Genomic DNA, 24,190 nt, shown 5'->3' with positions numbered 1-24,190 from the left:
GAAGGAGAGAAAATGCTGCTTAGCAATCAATAACAGAGACTCACTATAAGAGCCATGCTTCTGAAAATATAGGCCACAGTCATAGTCGAATGCTCTCATCTTCCATCTATTCTTTTTTTAAAAAATAAATTTACAGGGATGACTATTTATTTATTTATTTATATAGGCCGCTCCGTGTGGCATGCAGGATCTTAGTTCCCCGACAAGGGATCAAACCCCTGCCGCCTTTGTTGGAAGATCAGAGTCTTAACCACTGGACCGCCAGGGAAGTCCCCTTCTGTCTATTCTTTAGCCCTGATCCTGGGAAATAAATTGCTCCCCATGCCCACATCATTAAATACTACCAAATCCATTGTTCCTTCTAGGTTCTTACCTTGTCTGACTTCTCTGCATCATTTGACACTATTGATGACTCCTCTCTTGACTCCCTTGGCTTATGTGATGCCACTTTGTCTAGGTTCTACTCTTGCTTCTCTGACCACTCTTTCTCAGGCTTCGTCCCTTAAGTGTTGGTTTTCCATTTTAGGCCCTTTTCTCTTGTCGACCTGCAAACTCTGTTGTATCTGGCCCATTGCCCAGCATGATGTCTGGCACATATTAGCACTCAAACAATATACTAAACAAATGAACAAATGAATGAATGGGTATTCACTTAGGCTTGAACTCCACTCTGCTAATATAATTCCCAAGACTGTATAATCAGCTGATTCTGATCTCCAGGTCTCCATATATTTCAACAGGCTTACTGCACACCCCCTACCAGATGACCCACAAGTGCCTCGGATTAACGTGTGTAAACTACCCTCCTTATCCTTATCTATAAACCTGTTCCTCCTCTTTTACTCACTCTACTAATTGATGGGGTCACTGTCCACCCAGTTATCCAAAACTGCTTCCTGGTATCTTTCCTCATACCTCCCTCAAACACTTCCTAAGCCTTCTGACTCTACCTCCTTAGTACATCTCACTGTCTTCTTCATCCATGCCCACTGCTACCGCCCTGATTTACGTTAACGTTAGTCTCCGTACCTTTTCCTCAGCCTCTACACCATCATCCATCTCTTAAAGCCATTATGACTTGTTCTTAGAGAACATTTTTAAAAGTCATATCTTATTTGTATTTCTCCTTTCAATGAGCACCCCTTTGTCTACAGGATAGAGTTCAAACTCTTGGGCTTGGTGTGAAATATGATTTGTGATGCTGTCTGGCCCAGACCACTCTTCAAAAATGTTTTTCATACTATGAGTGGTGACCTGTTTGTAAGTCATGAAATCAATTTAGTGGGTCACATGTAACATTTAAAGAAGTGTAATATATAGAATTGAAACTATGAGAGTGTATTACTTAGATTAATCAAGTATTACGTTTCATTTATATATTACATAAGTGAGGATAGGATAGCTTTTGCTGCAGTAACAAATAACACCCAAATCTCTGTGGCTTAACACAGCAAAGCTTATTTTTCACTTATGTGAAGTCTACTGTGAATCTCAGAAATGCTCTAGGGCAGCTGTCCTCTTCTTGTTGGATTAGCAATGCAGGGTGGGGAATTCCCTGGCGGTCCAGTGGTTAGGACTCCATGCTTCCACTGCAGGGGTCACAGGTTCAATCCCTGGTTGGGGAACTAAGATCCCACATGCTGCGCGGTGCAGTCAAAAAAAAACAAAACAAAAAAAGAGCAATGCAGGGTGTTTCAGTTCTGTGGTACATCCAGCTCAGTACATGCTTTCACAATCACTGTGGTGGGGAAGAGAACATTGGATGGTCTTGAACCTGAAATGAAATGTTTTGGCCAGAAATTGGTAAATGTCACTTCTGCTCATAATTCATTAGCCAGAAGTAGTCATATGACTGCCTAATTGCCAAGAGGCAGAGAAATATAATCCTCCAATATGCCCAGAGGGATAGAAGAACTGGATGTTGGTGGGCCCTGGAAAATTCCACCATATTAATATGTATGTATGTATCGGGTCATAATAAATTACATTTCTTACTGTGGGTCACAGTGAAAAAAATACTTGAGAAACTGCTCTATTGCTTCTTTTCCCTCTGCCCTCACTATACCCTATGATCCAAAGGAGTGCATAGAGATATAGGACCTACATTCAGAGGCCAGTTCTACCACTTCCCTGCTTCTGTGAACTTGTTCAAGTCACCTAACCTCTCTGAGCTTCGTTATCTTCAGAGGTATCAGGGAAATAACATTTGTCTTGTAAGATTGTGGTAAGATGTAAGAGACATGATATGGTAACTGTCTGGCCCTAGGCTTGACTCTGTGTGTGAATTTAGTCCCTGGAAATTGTCAGCATTCTGCCAAACAGAACTCTTTTTTTCAGATACATGATCTCTTTCATAACCCCGTGCATTTGGGCATGCATGCTGCCTCACCTGGATTGCCTTTTCCCTTCTCATCTGTCTGTTAAGTGCTTTATCCTTTAGTACTCAGCTCAGTTTCCTCTAGGAACTACTCCCTGACTCAGATGAGCAGATATGATACAGAGTAGTGGATAATGAGCATGTATCCTGGAGAGAACCAACAAACATAGTTTGAATCCCAGTTCCACCACTTCACCAGCTTTGACAAGCCTGTGACTAGCAAGTTACTTAACATCTGTTAGATTCAGTTTTCTCGCCTGTGAAATAGGCATAATATTAGTACCTACTTCATAGGATGTTGTCAGAATTAAAAGAGAAATTGCCTCAGAAGTGTTAGGTTCGGTGCCTGGCCCATCACACCCTTCTTTGGGCCACCCTGTATCTAGTAACTCCCTCTGCTATAATTCCTCTCACTCTGTGCTGCCATTTTTTATTTGACACCATGCCATGCGCTAGACTGTGGACTTGTTGAGCACTGTCCCAGAGTTCAACAATAATAGCTAGCTTTTTGGGCTTCCCTGGTGGCACAGTGGTTGAGAACCTGCCTGCCAATGCAGGGGACATGGTTTCAAGCCCTGGTCCGGGAGGATCCCACATGCCACGGAGCAACTAAGCCCGTGCGCCACAACTACTGAGCCTGCGCTCTAGAGCCCACAAGCCACAACTACTGAGCCCATGTGCCACAACTACTGAAACCTGTGCACCTAGAGCCCGTGCTCTGCAACAAGAGACGCCACCACAATAAGAAGCCTGCGCACCTCAGTGAAGTGTAGCCCCCCACTCGCCGCAACTAGAGAAAGCCCACGTGCAGCAATGAGGACCCAACACAGCCAAAAATAAATAAATTTATTAAAAAAAAAAAAGCTTAAGTACTAAATCTTGAGGAAGCCCACATTTAGGGGATGGGGGAGAGAAAGTGCAGAATAATGCCCTACTGGTTGAAACCACCCGAGCCAGTATTACCTGACTCTTCTGATGGTTTAATCTGTGACAAAATTTATACTTGAGTTATATATTTCCCATATCATGTTAATTAATCTCTGGCTTTCACATGCTGACCCATTCAGGAGTAATTCAGGGTTCTTGCACCATTTCTAGGACCACACTGTCCCATATCTCAGCCACTAGCCACATGCGTCTATTTAAACTTAATTAAAATAAATAAAACTAAAAATTCAATTCCTCATTTCAAGTATTTAACAGCCACATGTGGTTGAGGTCTACCATGTTGGACAGCATTGATAGGGGACATTTCCATCATCACAGAAAGTTCAGTGAGTTTAGGAAGTCCCTGCCTATTTGTCTATCTTTCCTGTTGGGTCTACCTGGATGTGTTGTCGTTGTTGTTTGTTGTTGTTGGCCGCACTCTTGTGCGAGATCTTAGTTCCCTGACGAAGGATGGAACCTGTGCCCCCTGCAATGGAAGTGTGGAGTCCTAACCACTGGATGGCCAGGGAAGTCCCTGGGGGTATGTGTGTGTGTGGTTTTTTTTTCATCTTTATTGGGGTATAATTGATTTACAATGTTGTGTTAGTTTCAGGTGTACAGCAAAGTGAATCTATTATACAGATACATATATCCACCCTTTTTAAGATTCTTTTCCTATATAGGCCATTCCAGAGTAATGAGTAGAGTTCCCTGTGCTACACAGTAGGTCCTTATTAGTTATCTGGATGTGTTATTTTTACTAAAAAAGAAACATGACCCAAAATTGGTCAAGCTGTACACTTACAGATAGTGGTACAAAGTGGGATACATTATTTAGGATTAGAGTCACCTGTGGGTGATAAACCCTAATTAGCAGTGTTAATAGGAAAAAAAAAAAGCTTACTTTTTCATGTTAAGAGTCCAGATGTAGGCGATCCAGGGCTGTTTGGGCTGCTCTGATTCACAAAGTCCTCAAGGTCCCAGGCTCCTTCTAGCTTTCTGCTACTTCTGCAGGAGCTTGCCCTCATCCTCCTGGTCCAGGATGGGGTTCTGTCATGACAGGTTCTAAGCAGTAATATGAAAGCAAAGGGGAAGGATGGAGAGGACACCTGTCAACTTTTTTAAGGAAAGCTCTCAGCCGCTATCACATAACATTCCCACTTCCATTGGTAGCTGCAAATGGGAAATGTAAACTTTATTTATGGGCCCAGCTAAATATTCTATTACATTGAAACAAAGGAAGAACAAATATCAGGAAACAATGAGTAGTTTCCCCCTTAGGGCTCAACTCCAGAAAACAACTGCCAGTTAGGAAATGTCAATCAGAAACTGAAGCTATTAAGTCTGTCCAAATCTTGCACCCTGGCAAGTGAAAAATAAATTTTCTCCTAGGTTTAAGCAAAAGCAATTCAGGTTGAGGAGATATGTATGTAATGCTGTGGCAGACACAGCGGATCTTTCCCAAATCCAAGTCAGGAAGGGACAGTGATAGAGCCACCTGGATGGTGATTGTAATTGTAAAGGAGGATAAAATCACCTCAGTCTGAAGGGATTGTCGCTGCTCATATATTGGTGGGGGATGGATTGGGGTTTACCTACCTGGAGTCAACTAAGACAAGAGCCACAGAAAAAGAACATGTCTGTGTTTATATACTGATTAAAGTGGCGTCATAAAATGTCTGGTCTCAGCACAGCAGATAGAAATATCCCCAAAGGAAGAATAGACAATACCTGTTGTTTAAAGGACAGTTTGCTTGAGCACTGCCAGCTCTTTCTAATTATGTGACCCTCCTCACCCACTGGTCTATGTCTGGCCTAGAGGGTGGGTTTCCCCACCAGGAGGGACTGTCCTGGGTAGATGGTCTTGGGTCTCAAATCAGACCCATTTTCTGTTGTCAATTAATAAATGGACATTCTGGTTTGTCATTTCTCCTCCTATGAAGTTGCTTGTCATGAAGTAATCCTCTGAGTAAACAGAGTTCCTGGATTAGCAAAGCAGGGAACTAACCCTGGATCTGTGGGGTTACAGATGACATCAAACTCCCACCAGGTAATCTCCTTTTCTGAAATCATTTATTTCCTTTGCCTCCTTAAACTCTGAAAGGACTCCATCAAGAGGTGAAATTGCTGAATCATATTTGCCTCTTGCCCTATTACAATATTCTTTGCTTGACTGTGTCACTACAGCCCTTCTAAAAGGTTTTCATGAAATTTGTCTTTTGTTTGGCCTCTTGAGGCAGTGCCCATTCTGTCTAAATTTGTGCAGGTTACTGTCGTATATATTTTAAAGTATATGACAAAAATCACTACCTTCAAGGGTTTTACTCTCTGTTGAAAAGTCTTGTATACATAAAACAATGAAAAAGCAGTTTAGTCATGTTTGTGATCTAGTTTTCACTTGAACACAAGTAATTGCCAGTGTTACAGCATAAAGAATAAATATTATAGGATGTTAGAAGGAGAGCAATCATTTTGAGATGGAGGCATTAGGGCAAGTTTTTAAGGAGAACATGGAATTTAAGGTGTGTTCTTAATAGGTGGATTCATATGTATCAATTAAGACCTATTGGCTGCAAGTGATAGAAACCCAACTCAGATAAATTTAGGTAAAAAAATGTATTGGTGCTTAGAAGTTAAGGAAAAGACTAAACAACCATGCAGCTGGGCCTCAGGAACTAGAACTAGCAATATAAGTGCTGACTGGATCTTCTTTTATCCTTCCATTTCTGTCTCTCTTAGCACCTTGATTTTATTTTCTCTTTCCATAAACCAATTTTCTTCACAATATCAGCAGGCTGCTCAGGAGCTCCACCGGAACCACCAGGGGTTAAAAGCTTTCTTTTCCAGTTTTAGTTCAGAAAGTCCCTGGGAATAACCAATTGGCCCAGTACTGACCAGGTTTCTACCACTGGACCAGTCAGCTGAAGTCAGGGCGTGGGGATGGGGAAGTCATGTAGACACTTGAGATCAAATGTGTGGGATGCGGAAAAGAGGAATACTGAGCAGAGAAAACATTAACTCCATTATGAGGAGGAATGAGTGTGGTTTAGGCAGGTAACACCTGGGATGATGTTGGGCTGCACCCCACAGGCCCAGCTCCAAAGAGAAGAAAGAGCCTGGAAACAGCAACAGAGACATCAAGGGATTATTGGATAGGAGGTCTGAAGCAAAAGGTCCTGGAGTGACACCCCACCGAGAGCAGCAGACAGAACACAGCAGCAATCTTTGATACTTGGGGGGAGAAGGAGGCTACCATTGACGGGGGTGGGGGGGAGTTGACGTCAGGTGGGGCTCATCAGTTACCGGGGCTAATTAACCCTATACTTAAGAGGATTGGATAGTCATGTGAGTGAAGTAGGGATTTGTGGCAGGGTCTGTGCAGAGAGCAATAGCCATCTTGAGTGTCCTGGCCATACAGACGAGAAATTGAGGATAAGTATGAGTAGTATAGATGGATTAGGAGATTATGGAGGGTTTAGAATTGATGCAGTGGCACGTCTGGAGGCCAAAGGAATTTTGTGTTTATCTCTGGGTGATTTTTAAATGAAAATAGACAAACTGTTGTGTCCAGAGTAGGGCAGTCAGCAGATTGACTGTAAATTTCATAGGTCAATAACTACTGGGGTTTTGCTTGATTTGGAAAGAAGGAGTGAAAGATCAAAGACGGCAACAAAACAAAACAAACAAACAGGATTTAAGGTCAGTGAGAGGAGGTTTCAAGGAGAGAAGCCAAGGATAGCCAAGAATCTTCAGCTTAGAAGGATGTAGGCATTTACAGAAACACCGAGGATGAGAAGAGGAGTTAATATGGGTAAATGTGATACGTTCTGTTTTAAACAAATCACATTTGAGATGCTAGTGGTATATCCCACAACTGAAACTGCTATCAAGAAATTGGAAATATATGCTGGTGTTTAGGGGAAGAGATTATCCGATTGTCTGCAGATAACTCATATCTGAAGCTAGAAAAGAGGAAGGCCATAGGCTGCTGGGCTTTGGGGACAACCCGCATTTAAGGTTGTGGGAGGAGAAAGAAGAGTCAGTAAAGTAGGGAGCTAGAAAAGGTTCAAGGAGGTAGGAGAACCAGGCAAGTGTAGAGTCTAGTGAAGTCAAAGCAGAATTTAAAGAAGGAAGAGGTGATGGTGTGGAAAAGGATGATGGAGGAAACGTAGAAAAGGCAATTGTATTTGGCGAGGTCTTGGAACCCTGGAGAACGGTGTTAAGTGCCAGCGGTTACAATTCATTCAAATTCCTGCTGAGCACTTAATTCCTGCTAGCATTATGATAGGTGCTGGGGACAGGAAGAAGAGCACCTTCTGGACCCAAGAAGCTCACAGCGTGACGGAGGAAGTGAGAAGTGAATCAATAATTAAGTTACAATGTTGAAAGTGCTCAAACAGAGGTGTGCACAAGATACAATCGAAACCCTGCGGAGTGGGCGACCCCACGGGGCTGGATTGGGGAAGGGAGGGTAGGACGGTTTGCTGTCCAAGTTTGTGGTGGGTCTCCAAAGATTCCGCAGGGGCAATTCCAGCAGAACCAGTCCTCTGAGGCCGTGTACAGCTCTTGGGCGGCTATGGGGGGATGGAGCACGAGTGGACCCTGGCTCACTGGGGGCGAAGGATGTTAGCAATATCCGGGTCCTACTTGAAAGATACGGGATGTAGTTTGCAGCCTGAAGGCGGGATGCAGGAAGGACAGGCGAAAAGCTTCTCTAAATTCTCCCCACTTTCTCACACAGGGCAGAAAAGATCGGGGGAGTAGGGGTGGGGGAGCCTTTTGGGAAGCTAGTCGACCAAAAACCTCAGTTCGCCGGGGTCCGGGAGCCTCATTACTCTTCCCCGGCCTCTGCACCCGGCCGGAACTCGTGTCATCAGGCTTGGTTTCCCGCCGGCCTGGAAAAGCAGACGGCCCTACAGGGGAGAAGTGGAGAACTCGGTCGGGAAAAGCCGGGCTCGGGCGGTAGTCACTCTGAGGCGTCGGCAGGGAAGGCCAGGGAACGCCAGCCGGGAGTTGGAGCGTCCGAGGCTTGTGAGGGCCACACGGCCGTAGCAGGTGAGGGGGCTGTGGCATGGTCCCGACCGCTCCCCGACTAAACACCGGGGCTCTAGGGTTGGTTTTGCCACTTACTAGTTGTATGACCTGGGGTAATTTAATTTGCTCAATAAGTGGAATAATAATAGTACCTCTCTCTCGGTTGTTGTGAGGAGTTAACGAAAATACACCCAGGACAGTTTCTGGCACATAGTAAGCTCTGGATGTACAATCTTCACTAATACTGCTCTCTCTTAGCTGCGTGGGTTACGTTGCCCTGAAAACTCACCAACTTCCGCCCGGGATCATCCAGTTAATGATTTTGACTTTATTGGTAAAAGTATGAAACAAAACACTTATAATTAAAGTTATATTATTAGAGAAGTGATAGCACTACTGAGGGGTTGGAAAATAGGGTGAATAATATTACTCATAATCCCATCATCCTACACACGACTTTAAGCCTTTTTCTTCTTTTTTACCCCCAAATCTTTTTGTCCGTACGTTTTTATACTGGTAGTGTTAGTGTATATGCATTTTGATTCCTCCTTATTTGCCACTCAGTAGTGTAGCCTAAGCCTGGTGTTAACGAAAATCGTGTTTATGATTGTACAAATTACATTTTATAGGCTTATCATTTATTTTCCAAATTCCTGCATATGCAGAGGTAAAGTCATTTAAACAAGTCAGTGAGGGAAATTTAGCTGTTACCTATGATTCCAGGACGTGAGATCAACTGTTGTTATTTTTCCTGGTTCCCTTCTGTTTTTTAGTCCATGTGAAAACATACTGTTTACACGGTTTTCATTTATTTTAGCAAACATTGTGCATCAGTTATGTTTAAGCCATAGTCCAAGATTAAAGTCAGGCTAGTTAGGTAGACAGAAAAAAAAAGCAAGATTCTAGTAGTTTGTAAGGGCTGTGAGATGTATGCATAGGTTCTCGTAAGAATATGGAGGAAGAGAAATGTCAGTGCCCTCCAATTAGAGGCCACCAGGAACATGCTTGTAGTTGAACGAGTTAGGCTTATTACTCCTGTAGTGAGAACACATGCCATGGGAAACCATGGGGCATCTCAGTAAGAGAGTGTTAGAAGGGATTTATTGTCGGACTTAGGTTTGTGTTAGGTGATTTGGGGGAAAGTATTGAGGAGGTGGAGGTAGTTCTATAATTAGGAGAGAATCTTATCTATCTAGAGTGAGGCTAATGCTATGACTGGTCAGGGCACAGCAGTCACTCATATATTAGCCAGGATAGTAGAATGTTTGGTCACTTTTGTGGGTTTTGAGCAATGTTTTTGTGTGTGTGTGTTCAGACATGATTATAGTTAGTATAATTAATAGAGCTGAGGGTATTTATTGCCCATGGAAGTGAGGAGAAGTTAGGCCAGGGAGTTGGGCACATTTTGGAGGGCCTTATGTACCATTTTAGGAGTTTGAATTTCTGGAGGGAATTGCTGAATAAAGGGAGTGCCATCATATTTAGAAAAATCCCCTTTGTTGCCAGGCAAAGGTTGGATTGGGAGAGGAGGAGGAGATCAGAGTCAGAGAGATGAGTTAGGACTTTAGTAAATCCTGAAGTGTGTTCTCCGACGCCAACTCCAAGGGCAACACCTGGGGGCTCGTTAGACATAAAGAATCTCAGGCCCCATCCTACACCTACTAAATCAGAATCTGCATTTTAACAAAATTCCCAGATGATTCATAGGCACTTTAACATTTGAGAAGCCCTTTGTTAGGGGAATTACAGTAGTTCTGGTAAGAAACAATAAAACCCTGAACCAAGACAGTGGTGGTGGTGGTGGAGAAATGTGGAGATATTATTTGTTCAACAAATATTAGAAGCCTCCTGCATGTCTGGCACCATCCTGGTTGCTGGAAGTACCACAATGAAGATAGTCTCTCCCCTCAAGACACTTCCAGTCTGGCGGGGGAGACTGACAAGGGAACTGTCAATAAACTGTAGCAGGGAAATTGTAAGCCCAGGATGCAGCTAGAACACATCAAAAGGTCTCAGTGGAGTTGAGTAATTAAGGGTTCTTGGAGGAGGTAACGGATGCCTAAGATGAGTCCCAAAGGATAAATCAGCCAGCAGAAATCGGTAGAGGGCATTTCTGGCCTAGGAGCAGCAATCTATCAAGGCATGAAGCCCAGAGAGGGGGTACTGGGTGGCACTTGTTGGACCACAGGTGTTCTCTGTGATTAGAGCAGAGTAGGGTGTGATTAGAGGGGAGATTGGAGAGATGAGCAGAGGCCAGATCTGGAGGGGTCTTATAGACCCTATGGAGAAAGTCGAGTTTTATTCTGAAGACCATGAGAGCCTCTGAAGAGCTTTAATCAGAGAAGATAAATAATCAGTTTTGTGTTTTAGGCCCTCTAGATGCTGAGTGGTGGGATAAGGTGGAGGTCTGGGTGCAAGCCTGGAGTGCAGTGATTTAGGAGAGAGAAGGTGTTGAGCCACCTGATGAGGGGAGTGAGGGAGGAGGGGCAGTCTGGAAAGATGACCGGTCCTGTGTTGTAGATAGAGTGGTCTGGGTGCCATTTTGATGTAGACTCTTAGGCAACTGAGCTGAATTGTTGGATTTGGGGCATTTTTGAAGTTTTTTTTTTAAGTTTTCAGCATTCCATTTAGTTTCTCACTCAGTACTGTGTTCTGACTAGTGGGTGATTTTTTATTTTTGATTTTTCTCTCTTCTGGTCTCTGGTGAGAGAAAGACAAAAGAGAAAGATGAAGAAGTCAGCATTCCATATTTTATTTCATTTTTGTGGTAGCTGGAATAAGTAGGAGAGGGGACTATTTAGCCTTCTTGGTTCTTGCAGCACTTCCTGCCAGCAGTCATTAAATGTTGCTGCAAGAGCAAAGTTGTTATTTCAGTAGAGCTGTAGAAGTTATATTACTAATGGTTAACATACGGAGAGGCAGCAGTAACTAATGGAAGGATTTAAGGCCAGGGTTCTAGTGCTAGCTTCCATACTGATTAGCATTGTAATCTTAGACAAGTTACTTCACCTGTTGGTGTCTAGTTCCTTGTGAAAGGAGATAACTACCTGACTTGTCTTACAGGAGGCTTATGTGGATTAAATGAGATAATATTTGTCAGGGTGACTTGAAAATACTAAGAATGGCATTTAAATGTAATGGTATCATTGCTACTATTGTTTAGGTTCTGTCTTTGAGGAGATCAGATAGTGGCTGATAGTCAAAGCCTTGTTACTCAAAGTGTGGGCCTTGGACTAGGAGCTTCTTAGGCACGAAGAATCTTGAGGATCTTGTCAGACTTACTGGATCAGAGAACCCTTTTATAGCCATTATTCCATCTGGTCTATAGAAGAATCCCTTAAGGTAGGTAGGGGAGGTGTTAGCACATCCATTCCCCCGAGGAAATGGAGGCCTCAAAAGATCAACTGCTTTACCTGAGGGTAAACAGTTCTAGGTATGAAGTCCAGGCCTTCTGACTCCACATACAATGCGAACTGTAGTCTCTTCTTTTTATAGATGAAGTGCTAAAATGTTGGTTAGCCTAGATCCTGGAGTGAATTATTGACAGTTGAATATTTTATTTTAGGAACCAATTGTTTCTTTAAAAATCCAGCATAAAAATTTGCTTTAAAATTGACAACCTTTAGAAGCACATACTTGAATTATTTGGGGGTTGATCAATAACTCCATGAAGGGGCCTGTGTTTCTGTTCATCTTGGCATTTTTTCACAAGGCAGTGGGATGTATTATGTACAGTGTAAACATTCTTCTGCTCATAGTAGGCCCTGGGTAAATGTTCATAGAATTAGAAAATAAGTTCATGAATTTCATAGTACATGATCCATGTTGAATTTGAAATTATGATGCATTCATTGGCTATACTGGTAACTCTTCACTGTCTCTTTTATTATAGGTGGAATTGGGCTATTTGCTGAAGTTTCTTTCCCAGTAGGCCAGGGAAAAATTTACATTTTGACTTTCTTTTAATCATGGCTTTGGTTCATAAATTGCTGAATGGCACTTATATTCTCAGAAAATGCCTGAAGCCAAGTGTTGCCTCTTGTCCATTTTTGGGTACTCGCTCTGCAGATTATTGTTCCAGTAGTCTTGAGAAACCAGCGGCTGCTCCTGGCAAAGCCTCTTCTCAGAGGAAGACTGAAGGGAATTTGGAAGGACATCACCAGAGAGAAGTTGCTTTGGATATAACTTCTCCTGAGGACAAGCCTGAAGTTAGTTTTGATAAAGCAATTAAAGAAGAAATAAAGGACCATTTTAGGCGTTTGAAGAATGATATTGTGAATCATTGGATAGGGCCTGAAGGCCGCCCTCTGCATGAGGTCTTGATGGAACAAGCCAAGGTTGTCTGGCAGTTCCGTGGCAAAGAAGATTTGGATAAGTGGATAGTGACTTCTGATAAGGCGATTGGTGGCAGAAGTGAAGTGTTCCTGAAAATGGGCAAGAGTAACCGAAGTGCACTGCTGTATGGAACTCTGAGCTCTGAGGCACCCCAGGACGGGGAGAGTGACCGAAGTGGATACTGTGCAATGATATCCAAGATTCCAAGGGTACGTGAGACCCAGGAGCTGCAGGTTTCTAGTGAACTGAGGTGAACTTCATTGTAGCATGAACTATAGCAGACAACTATTGTTTCTGTAAATGAAAACAGCTGGCATCTCATCTTGTGTATGGGGTTAAATAACTACTGGGCACATGTGTAAAGTTTCATAAGCACAAGGGGGGAAGTGGTTCCTGAAGAGAGGCTACATGTTTCTGGGCATCACTTGGTGCCATAGTGGGGCATACGTAGGTTTGAGGAGCCCTGAGAAGTTAGATATTTAAATGATGATCTGGGGAGATTTACATCTCCTCTAACATAGGCTGTAGACCCTCTAATGGCTAGGGGTTCCTTAGAGTGGAAGTAGGGTCATCCGGGGTTTTCTTTTTTTTTTTTTAAAGTAAACTTTTAAATTTTAGAATATTTTTGGTATTACAGAAAAATTGCAGAGATGGTACTGAGAGTTCCTGTATGTCCCTCACCCAGCTTCTCCAGTTGTTACCATCTTACATCACTTGGTACATTTGCCACAACTGAGAAACCAACATTGCTGCGTTACTGTTAACTAATTCCAGACTCTATTTGGATTTCACCAGTTTTTCCATAATATCTTTTTTTCTGTTTCAGTATCCCAGCCAGGATACATCACATTACATCCAGTTGTCATGTCTCCTTAGTCTGTTACTTAGTCTTTCCTTATTTTTCAAGAGGATTTGAGAAATACTGGTCAGGTATTTTGCAGAATGATCCTCAATTTGGGATTTTCTGATTTTTTTTTTCTCCTGGTTAGACTTGGGTTTTCTGGGTTTTTAGGAAGAATAGCACAGAGTTGAAGTACCCTTCTCATTATATTAGGTTACATGCTAGTAGCATGACTTACCACTGATGTGTTAACCTTGATCACCTGGTCAAGGTAGTATTTGCCAGATTACTCCATTGTTAAGTTACTTTTTTTTTTTTCCTCCATATTCTGTTCTTTGGAAACAAGTCACTAAGTGTACCCTGCATTCAAGGCATGGGGTAGGGTGTGGGATTAAGTTCTAGCTCCTGGAAGGGGTAGTATTTACATAAATTATTTGGATTTTTCAGGAAGGAAGATTTGTTTCTTCTCCCACATTTATTTATTCAGTCATTTAGTATGGACTCACACTTTGGGTTATAATCCAATACTATGTTATTTATTTCGTTGCTCAGATTGTTCCAGCTTTGTCCACTGGGAGCTCTTTCAGGTTGGCCGTGTCCCTTTGACATGCCCCCATCCTTCTGTGTTTTTGAGCACTTTGGCACTACGAGATGCTGTAAGCTCATCTTGTATTTCCTCTGTTCCAACCCTAGAACTAGGCATTCCTCAAAGGAGCCCTGGTTTTTTTTTTTTTTGGAAGATGGAGTTGGAAACCAAGATCTGGATGCTGAGTATGCTTGTTGCTTCTGGATTGACACTATTTCTAGGACCTCTCAGTGGACACAGCTAGGAAATATATGTATGCATACCAACTCATGGAAACACACATCTGTAACTATTTCTATATCTATATTAAGCTAAGTATGAGTTAATACTGATGCTTTGACTCTAATCCGGTACCACATGATTTATTCTAGCTTCCTCCCTCTTGTTTATTGATAACTTCTGTAACGGTGTGAAACCTGTCTCCCACCATTTACTGTACATTTACTTATTAATTCAACCCAAGAGTACATGTAAAGCAGTTTCAGGGCTTCCCTGGTGGCACAGCGGTTAAGAATCTGCCTGCCAATGCAGGGGACACGGGTTCGAGCCCTAGTTCGGGAAGATCCCACATGCCGCGGAGCAACTAAGCCTGTGCGCCACAACTACTAAGCCTGTGTGCCACAACTACTAAGCCTGTGCGCCACAACTACTGAGCCTGCACTCTAGAGCCTGTGAGCCACAACTACTGAGCCCACGTGCCACAACTACTGAAGCCCGCACGCCTAGAGCCTGTGCTCTGCAACAGGAGAAGCCACCGCAATGAGAAGCCCGTGCACCGTGACGAAGAGTAGCCCCCACTCGCTGCAACTAGAGAAAGCCCGTGCACAGCGATGAAGACCCAACACAGCCGGAAATTAAATAAATAAATAAATAAAAGCAGTTTCAGAATTTCTAACCCATAACCCTGTGAGAAACAACTTTACCAACTACAGTACAATGTTTATGTATAGTTTCTTTTGTCTTTAGCCTTTTGGTTTCCAGTCAGACCACCATTTTCCAAGGCTACTTAGGTCAGCTCCTTTGTCTCGCCACCAGCCTGTTGCTTTTTGCAATGCTGATCAGATGTTGTTTCAGGGCTGCTCTGAACAGGCTCCCGTGCCCAGCCGTGGCCACAGCCCATGGGTGTTTGCTTGGTTGTGGTGCCCTTTTTTTTTTTTTTAATATTTACTTATTTATTCATTCATTCATGCATGCATGCATGCATGCTGTGCCAGGTCTTAGTTGCAGCAAGCGGGATCTTTGTTGCGGCATGTGAGATCTTTAGTTGCAGTATGTGAACTCTTAGTTGCTGCATGCGGGATCTAATTCCCCGACCAGGGATCGAACCTGGGCCCCCTGCACTGGGAGCACGGAGTCTTAGCCACTGGACCACCAGGGAAGTCCCTTGGTTATGGTGTTTTAAGGAGAAAGGCAAATGATAGGAATAGTATTAGGCTCCCTCTCTCCAGATAACGATGAAAAAGAAAGGTACATGTTCTTTCAGAGGTAATAAACTATGTGCACAAGATTTTTTTTTTTCAGGCTCTGAAAATCCACAGAATGGATTTGGTCAGTCCACAGTAGAAAATAATTCTATGATGTACTGTGGAATAATGAAAGTAGTTGATAACATTTATTAAGTGTACCCTGCCAGTCCTTGTGCTAATTATTTTATATACATTATCCCTTTTATTCCCCACATCAATCCTGTAAGGTATAACCATCCCCGTTTTACAGATGAGGAAACAGGCTTGGGGAGATTTAGTAGCTTGTCTAAAATTACATGACTAGTAAGTAATAGTTCATATCTGAGCACTGGTATTCTTGAAATCCGATTAGCTCTGAGATTGCTATAAACAAACACCTTTGGAAATTAACACTACGTTCTACTTTCAGAGACAATTTAGGTAGTTGTTAAGAACATAGATTTTGGAGTTAAACAGTACTGGACCTACCACTTACTGGTTGAGTGCTCAGTTTCTTCATCTATAAAATGGAGTACAATGATAGTACCTATCTCATAGGGCTGTTGTGAGGATTAAATTATGCATGCAGAGTGATTAATGTATACTTTCAATGGATGGTAGGTGTTGTCAAAAAAATACCAGTTTTAAAACTTGGAGTCTTTCATAGTTTTCTGATTTATGGGAAGGCAGTTGTCATAAAATGGCCCAGTCAGAAGCCATTGCTCCCTAGGCCCTGGGAAAGAAAGTACACACAGTAATTCATTTCCGTTCAGTGACACAAGTGAGTGTCTACCCCATGTAAACACTGTCCTGGGCCAATCAGGTCTTGAACATTACCTTAGAAACATTTAACTAGGTCAGTATTTTGTACTAAAATAAGAATCACCAGATTTATCTCCCTCCTTACGGTGGTAGGAAGCAGAAAAAAGCAGAAAAATGGCTTGTTGATCCTTTTGATGCTGTAAAAGGTGATGACTCACATTTCGCTAATAGTGGAAAATGAGGTGAAATTAACTTTCCTTTCTGTACCTTAGGGCCCTTTTGAGAGGAAGAGGTTTTATGATTGGTCCCAGTTCAACACTCTGTATCTTCGTGTCCGTGGAGATGGTCGCCCTTGGATGGTGAATATCAGGGAGGACATGGATATAATCCAGAGGAAGGATCAGATGTACAGTTACTTCATGTTCACCCGTGGGGGGCCCTACTGGCAGGAGGTCAAGGTAACAGCATAAGTCTTTACTGTCTATGAAAATGAGGTCTTATGAGATCATGGTTACATTGTAGTTTTTTTTTCTTATTAATTCCTCTTGGACAGTGTGGGAAGGGAAAGAAGGAAGAGGACCTAAGGGCAAGATTTACATAATTGACTTCTTCTTTTTTAAGTTTTTGGCTGTGTTGGGTCTTCGTTACTGCGCATGGGCTTTCTCTAGTGGCGAGCAGGGGTTACTCTGTTGCCATGCGCAGGCTTCTCACTGCAGTGCCTTCTCTTGTGGCGGAGCATGGGCTCTAGGCACGCGGGCTTCAGTAGTTGCAGCATGTGGGCTCAGTAGTTGCAGCATGTGGGCTCAGTAGTTGCAGCATGCGGGCCCTAGAGCACAGGCTCAGTAGTTGTGGCGCACTGGCTTAGTTGCTCTGCGGCATGTGGAATCTTCCTGGACTGGGTATCAAACCTGTGTCCCCTGCATTGGCAGGCGGATTCTTAACCACTGTGCCACCAGGGAAGTCCGACTTTTTCTTTCATTAATATAAATGTTAGCTTACTGACCAGTAAATATTTTTGATAAGGATGTGGCCAGGTGCATGCTGAGTCATGGGTCCATCTCTGCCCTGTGCACAATTATCAGTACTATAGGTATTTCTTTTTAAGTTCTGGCCATATCATCTCTTACAGGCAACTGTACTAAGCTAGTGTCCCTAGCTGAGCAGAAAGGCTCCCTTAAGAGGAATAAATACTTCATACTTTACAGTTATCAACATTTTTATTTTTGTTTATTTCTTGGTAATATAAGGCAATCTTATTTTGTAGGGAGAAAAAACTTTTAGAAGGTAAAAAATGTTAATCAGGAGGAAAATAGTGGAAATTCAGGGAGTGAGGGCAAAATCAGGTGCCCGTTCCTTTCTTCTGCCTTCTGAAGGTTTTTAATCCATAAATTCAAAAGAAAGTCCCCATTTTGCTCATCCTTAAACCTAAGGGTTCATCCTGGATCCCTTTCTCCCCCACACCACATCTAGTCTTTTAACGAATTCGCTCACTCACCTATCCTTTCAAAATACACCTAGAATCTGACCATTTCTAGCCATCTCTTCCACTCTCACCCTAGTCCAGGCCTTTGGACTACTGCAAGAGCTTCTTTATTGATTTCCTTCTTTGTCTTCTTGCCTCCTAAAGTCCACTCTGCACACAGCAGCCAGAGTGATCTTTCTAAAGCATAGTTCAGATTACATCACTCACATGCTTAAAACCCTCCAGTGGTCTCCCCTTATTAGAATACAGTCCAAACTCTTTTAACATGGCCTACGGGGCCTACAGTAGCAGACCCCTGTCTTCATCTTCAGTCTGTCTTCCTCCCCGCTCCCTCCTCCATGCTGGCCCCTTTTGTGTGTGTCAAACTCAACAAACTACTTCTGTCTCAGAGCCTTTGTATTTCATGCTGTATCTGTGGGCGTGCTCTTCTCCGACGTCTTCACCTGCTTCCTCTTTCCTATTATTTACCTCTCAGCTCAGAAACCACCTCAGAGAGGCCTTTCCTGATCCTTCTAGCTAGAGTTGCACCTTCTCACCCAATAACAACATCCTGTTTAATTTTTTCATAGAACTTATCACTAAGTAAAATTATCTTTTTCATTCACTTGTCTATTTGTTTATTGTTACTCTCTACCAGGCTCCTCTGGAACATAAATTTTGTAAGTTCTGAGAGCAGGGACTTTGTCTGTATCCTCCATAGCTGTTTCCCCTGCACCTAGAACAGTGCAGTGCCTAGCATATAATAGATACATATTTATACACTAATACAGATGTATAACCAAAAAATTATTATGTATGTAACACTTGTATATAAATAATACTTATAACAAATTACTAAACAAAACAAGTATCTCATTATAGAAAATTTAGAAAATGCAGAAAAGGAAAAAAATCTTGTGGTACCACTACCCAGATGTAAAATACTATTTTTATTTTAGTATGCACCTTCAGACTTTTCTATTTACACTTTTTTTTTTTTTACAAGAATTGTGTTGTGCCAGTGCTATTTTATAACATACATTGTTCACTGAACTGAATTTTATATAGAGCTTTCTGTTGAAATATATTTCTACATCATTTTTGATATCTGCATGATATTATGTAAATAGACACAATTTACTTAATCCATCCTCTATTGTTGTACATTTAGATTGTTTTCAGAGTTTTTCACTCTTATACCAAACTCTGAGGTAAATATCCTTAAATATTTTCTTAGTTGTATTCCTGGAAATAAAATTCCTAGAATAAATGATATGTACATTTTTAAGGCCTTTGATGCACATTGCCAAATTATTTTCCAGTATAATCATTGACAGTTACTTATTACTTTCTTTCCTGAAAATACATGTAGTTCTAATCTTTGGCTGGAAATAATAGTTGTTTGCAACACCTTTCTTTAAATTATTATTATTATTATTACTTTAAAATTTTATTTTTGGCTGCGTTGGGTCTTTGTTGCTGCACGCAGGCTTTCTCTAGTTGCGGCGAGCGGGGGCTACTCTTTGTTGCAGTGCGTGGGCTTCTCATTGCGGTAGCTTCTCTTGCTGTGGAGCGTGGGCTCTAGGCACGTGGGCTTCAGTAGTTGTGGCATGTGGTCTCAGTAGTTGTGGCTCACGGGCTCTAGCGCGCTGGCTCAGTAGTTGTGGCGCACAGGCTTGGCTGCTCCGTGGCATGTGGGATCTTCCCGGACCAAGGATTGAACCTGCGTCCCCTGAATTGGCAGGCGGATTCGTAACCACTGCGCCACCAGGGAAGTCTCTCTTTAAATTATTAAAGGAAGTATTGGGGAAGAGATTTTTATTTTTATCTTTTTAATAAATTTATTTATTTATTTATGGCTGTGTTGGGTCTTCGTTGCTGCACGTGGGCTTTCTCTAGTTGCGGCAAGCAGGGGCTACTCTTCGTTGCAGTGCACGGGCTTCTCATTGCGGTGGCTTCTTTTGTTGCGGAGCACAGGCTCTAGGCACGTGGGCCTCAGTAGTTGTGGCTTGCGGGCTCTAGAGCGCAGGCTCAGTAGTTGTGGTAGTTGTGGCGCATGGGCTTCGTTGCTAGGTGGCATGTGGGATCTTCCTGGACCAGGGCTGGAACCCATGTCCCCTGCATTGGTAGGCAGATTCTTAACCACTGCGCCACCAGGGAAGTCCCAGGGAAGAGATTTTTAAAAATTAAATGTTATTAATTGCTGTCCATGTCTTCATGAATAATCCTCCTTTAGTAAATAGAAGTGAGATGCTCAGATATTTACTGATTATAGAAAGAAAACAGGAAAATGATGGAAAAATTATGCATGCTAGTTTTCTGTCATTTGTAGAGAGAAAACAACTGTATCCTTTTCTTTTTATGCAAGCTGTACAATTTAATGCTTCTTAGCTTCATTTTTTTTCCAGGCTAAAAAATTCCCTTGGTGTGGACAGTGGCCTTAGCAAATTACATGACAAAAAGACAAAAGGCCAGTGGGGTGGGTGACACATGCTCCTTGAATGGCGAGCAGGTAGTATTGATTCCGTTTCCAAAATATATTTTGAATAATGAGGTAGATGAAGTGCCCAACCAGGATGCAAAAATGAGGAACTGACTGGGCTGAGGGCTGGGGGTGCAGGGTCCCTTCCAGGTTTGTGTAACAGAAATGAAGGGAGCCCGTGAACTGAGGATGTGACTGCACTTGGATTTGCTGTGTGAGGAACATGATCTTGTGCAGTGGTGCTTTATTAAATGAGCTTTGAATTGAGTTTGTTTTTATGTCAGCAAGTGTTTTTGGTGATAATCTGAACAGTACGTTTTATTTTTTTAACTCATTTTTATTTTTTGGCTCAAAAATCAAAATAATATAAAAATGAATTGGGCGATTGGGATTGACATGTATACACTGATGTGTATAAAACTGATGCCTAATAAGAACCTGCAGTATAAAAAAACAAACAAAACAACTAATACTAAACTTTCATTGGGTTATTTGTATGGAAATATGTTAATATAAATGTTTCAGACATTACATGAAATTTCTAAAAATCTTATATTTGTATTTGTATGGAAATATGTATGGAAATATGTTAATATAAATGTTTCAGACATTACATGAAATTTCTAAAAATCTTATATGTTCTGGTATAATGTTATAAGTAATAATCCTAGTTATTACTTTAAAATGTATATCTCAGAAATAACTAATTTTCTTGTCAACTGCATTATTATGAACTTTCATCAAATCTTTAAAAAAAAAAAAATCAAAATAATATAAAAATGTGCAAAAAAGTCTCACTCCCACTCAGTTCCCTCTCCACCCTTTTTGCCCCTACCCTCTATACGTAACCACATTTATTAGTTTCTTCCATAGATTTACAGTTTTTTTAAGCAAATATAAGCAAGTATATATACACATACACTTATTTTCTCCCTTTTTTAAAAAAAAATTTATTTATTTATTTATTTATTTTTGGTTTTGTTGGGTCTTCGTAGCTGCCCACTGGCTTTCTCTACTTGGCGGCGAGCGGGGGCTACTCTTCATTGTGGTGCGTGGGCTTCTCATTGCGGAGCACGGGCTCTAGGCACGCGGGCTCAGTAGTGTGGCACACGGGCTCAGTAGTTGTGGCGCATGGGCTTGGTTGCTCTGCGGCATGTGGGATCTTCCTGGACCTGGGCACGAACCTCTGTCCCCTGCATTGGCAGGCGGATTCTTAACCACTGTGCCATCAGGGAAGCCCTTTCTCCCTTTTTTTACTCAAAAAAAAATAGCATACTTTATGCATCTTCTGTGCCAGTTTATATTTTTTAAATTTAGATCCTGGAGAGCTTCCATATCACTACATGGAATTATTCTTCATTCTTTGTTATTTTGTTTGGTATTTTCTGTTATATGGATATCTCATAGTTGATTGAACTAGTCCTTATTGATAGATACTTGGGTTGTTCCCAATTGCTATAGTAAATTTTTTATTAGTTTTTTTTTAGGCATTTAAAAAATTTGTTTTTAGGGGAAATTCACTGGTGGTCCAGTGGTTAGGACTTGGGGCTTTCACTGCCAGCGCCCAGGTTCAATCCCTGGTCGGGGAACTAACATCCTGCAAGCCACGCAGTGTGGCCAAGAAAAAGTTGTTTTTAATAACATAAATGATATTTATACTATAGATTTTGTTTATCTCTTACTTTTTTACTAATAATACATTGTGGAGGTCTTCCCACAGCATCATGTATAGATCTACTTCATTTTTAAAAATAGCTGCATAGTATTCAGTTGTATGGTTGCACTATAATTTATTGAACTATTCCCCTATTTTTCCTTTTTTTTTTTAATTAGAAAAAGCTGTATCTTTATGTCTTTGTCAGAGTTTATCTGTAATATAAATTCCTAAAAGTGAAACTGGCAGGTCAAGTTATGGCATTTCAAGTTATGGCTGTGTTAGTTTCCTATCGTTACATAAAAAATTACCACAAACTTCTCACAATTCTGTAAGTCATAGTTTGGGACACCCTGTGGCCAGGTTCGATGCTCAGGGCTTTCTAAGGCTGAAATCAAGGTGTCAGCTGGGCTGTACTTCTTTTCAGAGGCTCTGGGGAAGAATCCACTGCCAAGCTCACTCTGGTTATTGGCCAGATTTAGTTCCTGTGATTGTAATGATGTCTTGGTTTCTTTACTGGTTGTCAGCTGGGAGTCACTCTCAGGTCCTAGAAGCTGTCCACATTCCTTACCATTTAGCTCCCCTCCATCTTCAAAGCCAGCAGTGGAGAATCCCCCTGACCTCCCCCTTTGAATCCCTCTCATTCTTCTGACCTCTTTCACCAGGCACTTTTATGGGCTCAAGTGATTAAGTCAGACCTACAGAGGATAATCTTCCCTATATTAAGGTCAACTGATTTGGGACCAGACTTCGGGAGAGTCCCTTCACAGCAGCACTGAGATGTGTGTTTGAATACCTGGAAGAAGGTGTGTGTGCACTAGGTGGAAATCTTGGGGGTCATTTTAGAATCCTGCCTACCACAATTGCTAGCTGCTGCTCTCTAAAAGAGTTGGACTAATTTGCACTCCTACCAGCAGTATACAGATGTGCCTATTTCTCCCATCCCCATTTTTCTACTGGGTTGTTTAATCTTTTTCTTAGTTATTTGTAAAAGTTTTGTGTTTAGGATACTAGTTTTTGCCATCAGAAGGTTATAACTGTGCTCTGTCATTTTTTCCTTTGGGACTCCTGACTTAGAAAGGTTTTCACCTGTTTTCTTCTAGTACTTAGGTTATTTCATTAAAAAAAAATTTTTTTTTCTGTGATCCAAATGACTAGCCACTTGTTATAACTTCACATATTAGATAATTTTAAAATTCAATTTAAACCGTTATTATTTTATCATTGCAGTTCTAAACAGATGCCTCCGTTGCTTACATTTCAGCTCTGAAGTCAATGGTTTCTTCTTTCAGATTCCTTTCTCCAAGTTTTTCTTCTCTAATCGAGGAAGAATCCGGGATGCCCAGTACCAGCTTCTGCTTGACAAGGTAACATTTTCCTGTATTTTCACTCGGAGCTATATTATCTTTAGTGAAACAGAACTCCTGTGAGGATGAGTTCAGTCCATTTTTGAAGGATGGCAAATGAAAGATGAAAATTCCTATTTAAGTATACTCCTATTATACCTAGACAGATGCTGACTCAGAGCTATCCTGTGAGCCAAACCCCCATCCTGGAGGAATTTCAGTATGGTCCTCCTTTCAGCATGCCTACATTTTATTTTAGCTTTAAAATAAGAGTATTAGAGTTCAGGAGAGCTTCTAGGAACCTCCATTAGACATCCATGTTGTACTTACTAGTCTTAACTGGCACTACTTTAAAGAGAGAAGTAGAATGTGGAAAGAAAAGCAGTCAGTCCTGTACTTCCTCTTATAATTGGCTATGGCACATGAGAACTATGGTATACTTGCTAAGGGCTGATAGTACGGAGTTTTAAAACTCCAGGAACAACATCAGCATATGAGATTTTGATCAATTTCTCTATTTTAAACTTAGATCTCTTCTATCGGATTCACCCTGGCTGATAAAGTGGATGGCCCATTCTTCCTAGAAATAGATTTTATTGGAGTATTTACTGATCCAGCCCACACAGAAGAATTTGCCTATGAAAATTCTCCAGAGCTTAGTCCAAGACTTTTTAAATAGAGATCATGTGGTATTTCTGTATTACTAAACTAAGGGTAGTAGAATCCATGATGACACAAAAATAAAGTACTTCTTTAATGGCATCCAAACAATGGCTGGTATGTATTCCCTAAAACATAGCTAAATGCTGCTGCTAAGCGGGACCAGGATCTAAGCTGTACCTTAACTTAAAGAATCAAGTACTGATGCAGAGGTACTACGTAAATAACTGTTTTTGGTTAGAATGATTCCTATTAGCAACAGTTCCTATATGAGTAGGT

General features: G+C 41.6%; 1 protein-coding gene across 1 annotated transcript; it reads left to right on the top strand.

The window, feature by feature from the left end:
- The first annotated feature begins 8,226 nt into the window (after positions 1-8,226).
- Positions 8,227-24,038, top strand: NDUFAF1 (NADH:ubiquinone oxidoreductase complex assembly factor 1). Its single transcript, XM_068535634.1, has 5 exons — positions 8,227-8,359; positions 12,231-12,882; positions 16,580-16,765; positions 23,198-23,272; positions 23,781-24,038. The coding sequence occupies exons 2-5, from the start codon at positions 12,307-12,309 to the stop codon at positions 23,928-23,930; spliced, it is 987 nt and encodes a 328-aa protein (XP_068391735.1). The 5' UTR covers positions 8,227-8,359; positions 12,231-12,306; the 3' UTR covers positions 23,931-24,038.
- Positions 24,039-24,190: the final 152 nt, after the last annotated feature.

The sequence above is a fragment of the Eschrichtius robustus genome, chromosome 1 (genome assembly GCF_028021215.1).
Source record: "Eschrichtius robustus isolate mEscRob2 chromosome 1, mEscRob2.pri, whole genome shotgun sequence".
In the NCBI taxonomy this organism is placed as follows: Eukaryota; Metazoa; Chordata; class Mammalia; order Artiodactyla; family Eschrichtiidae; genus Eschrichtius; species Eschrichtius robustus.
Note: the sequence above shows the minus strand (reverse complement) of the source record. Positions and strands in the feature narration are given on the sequence as shown.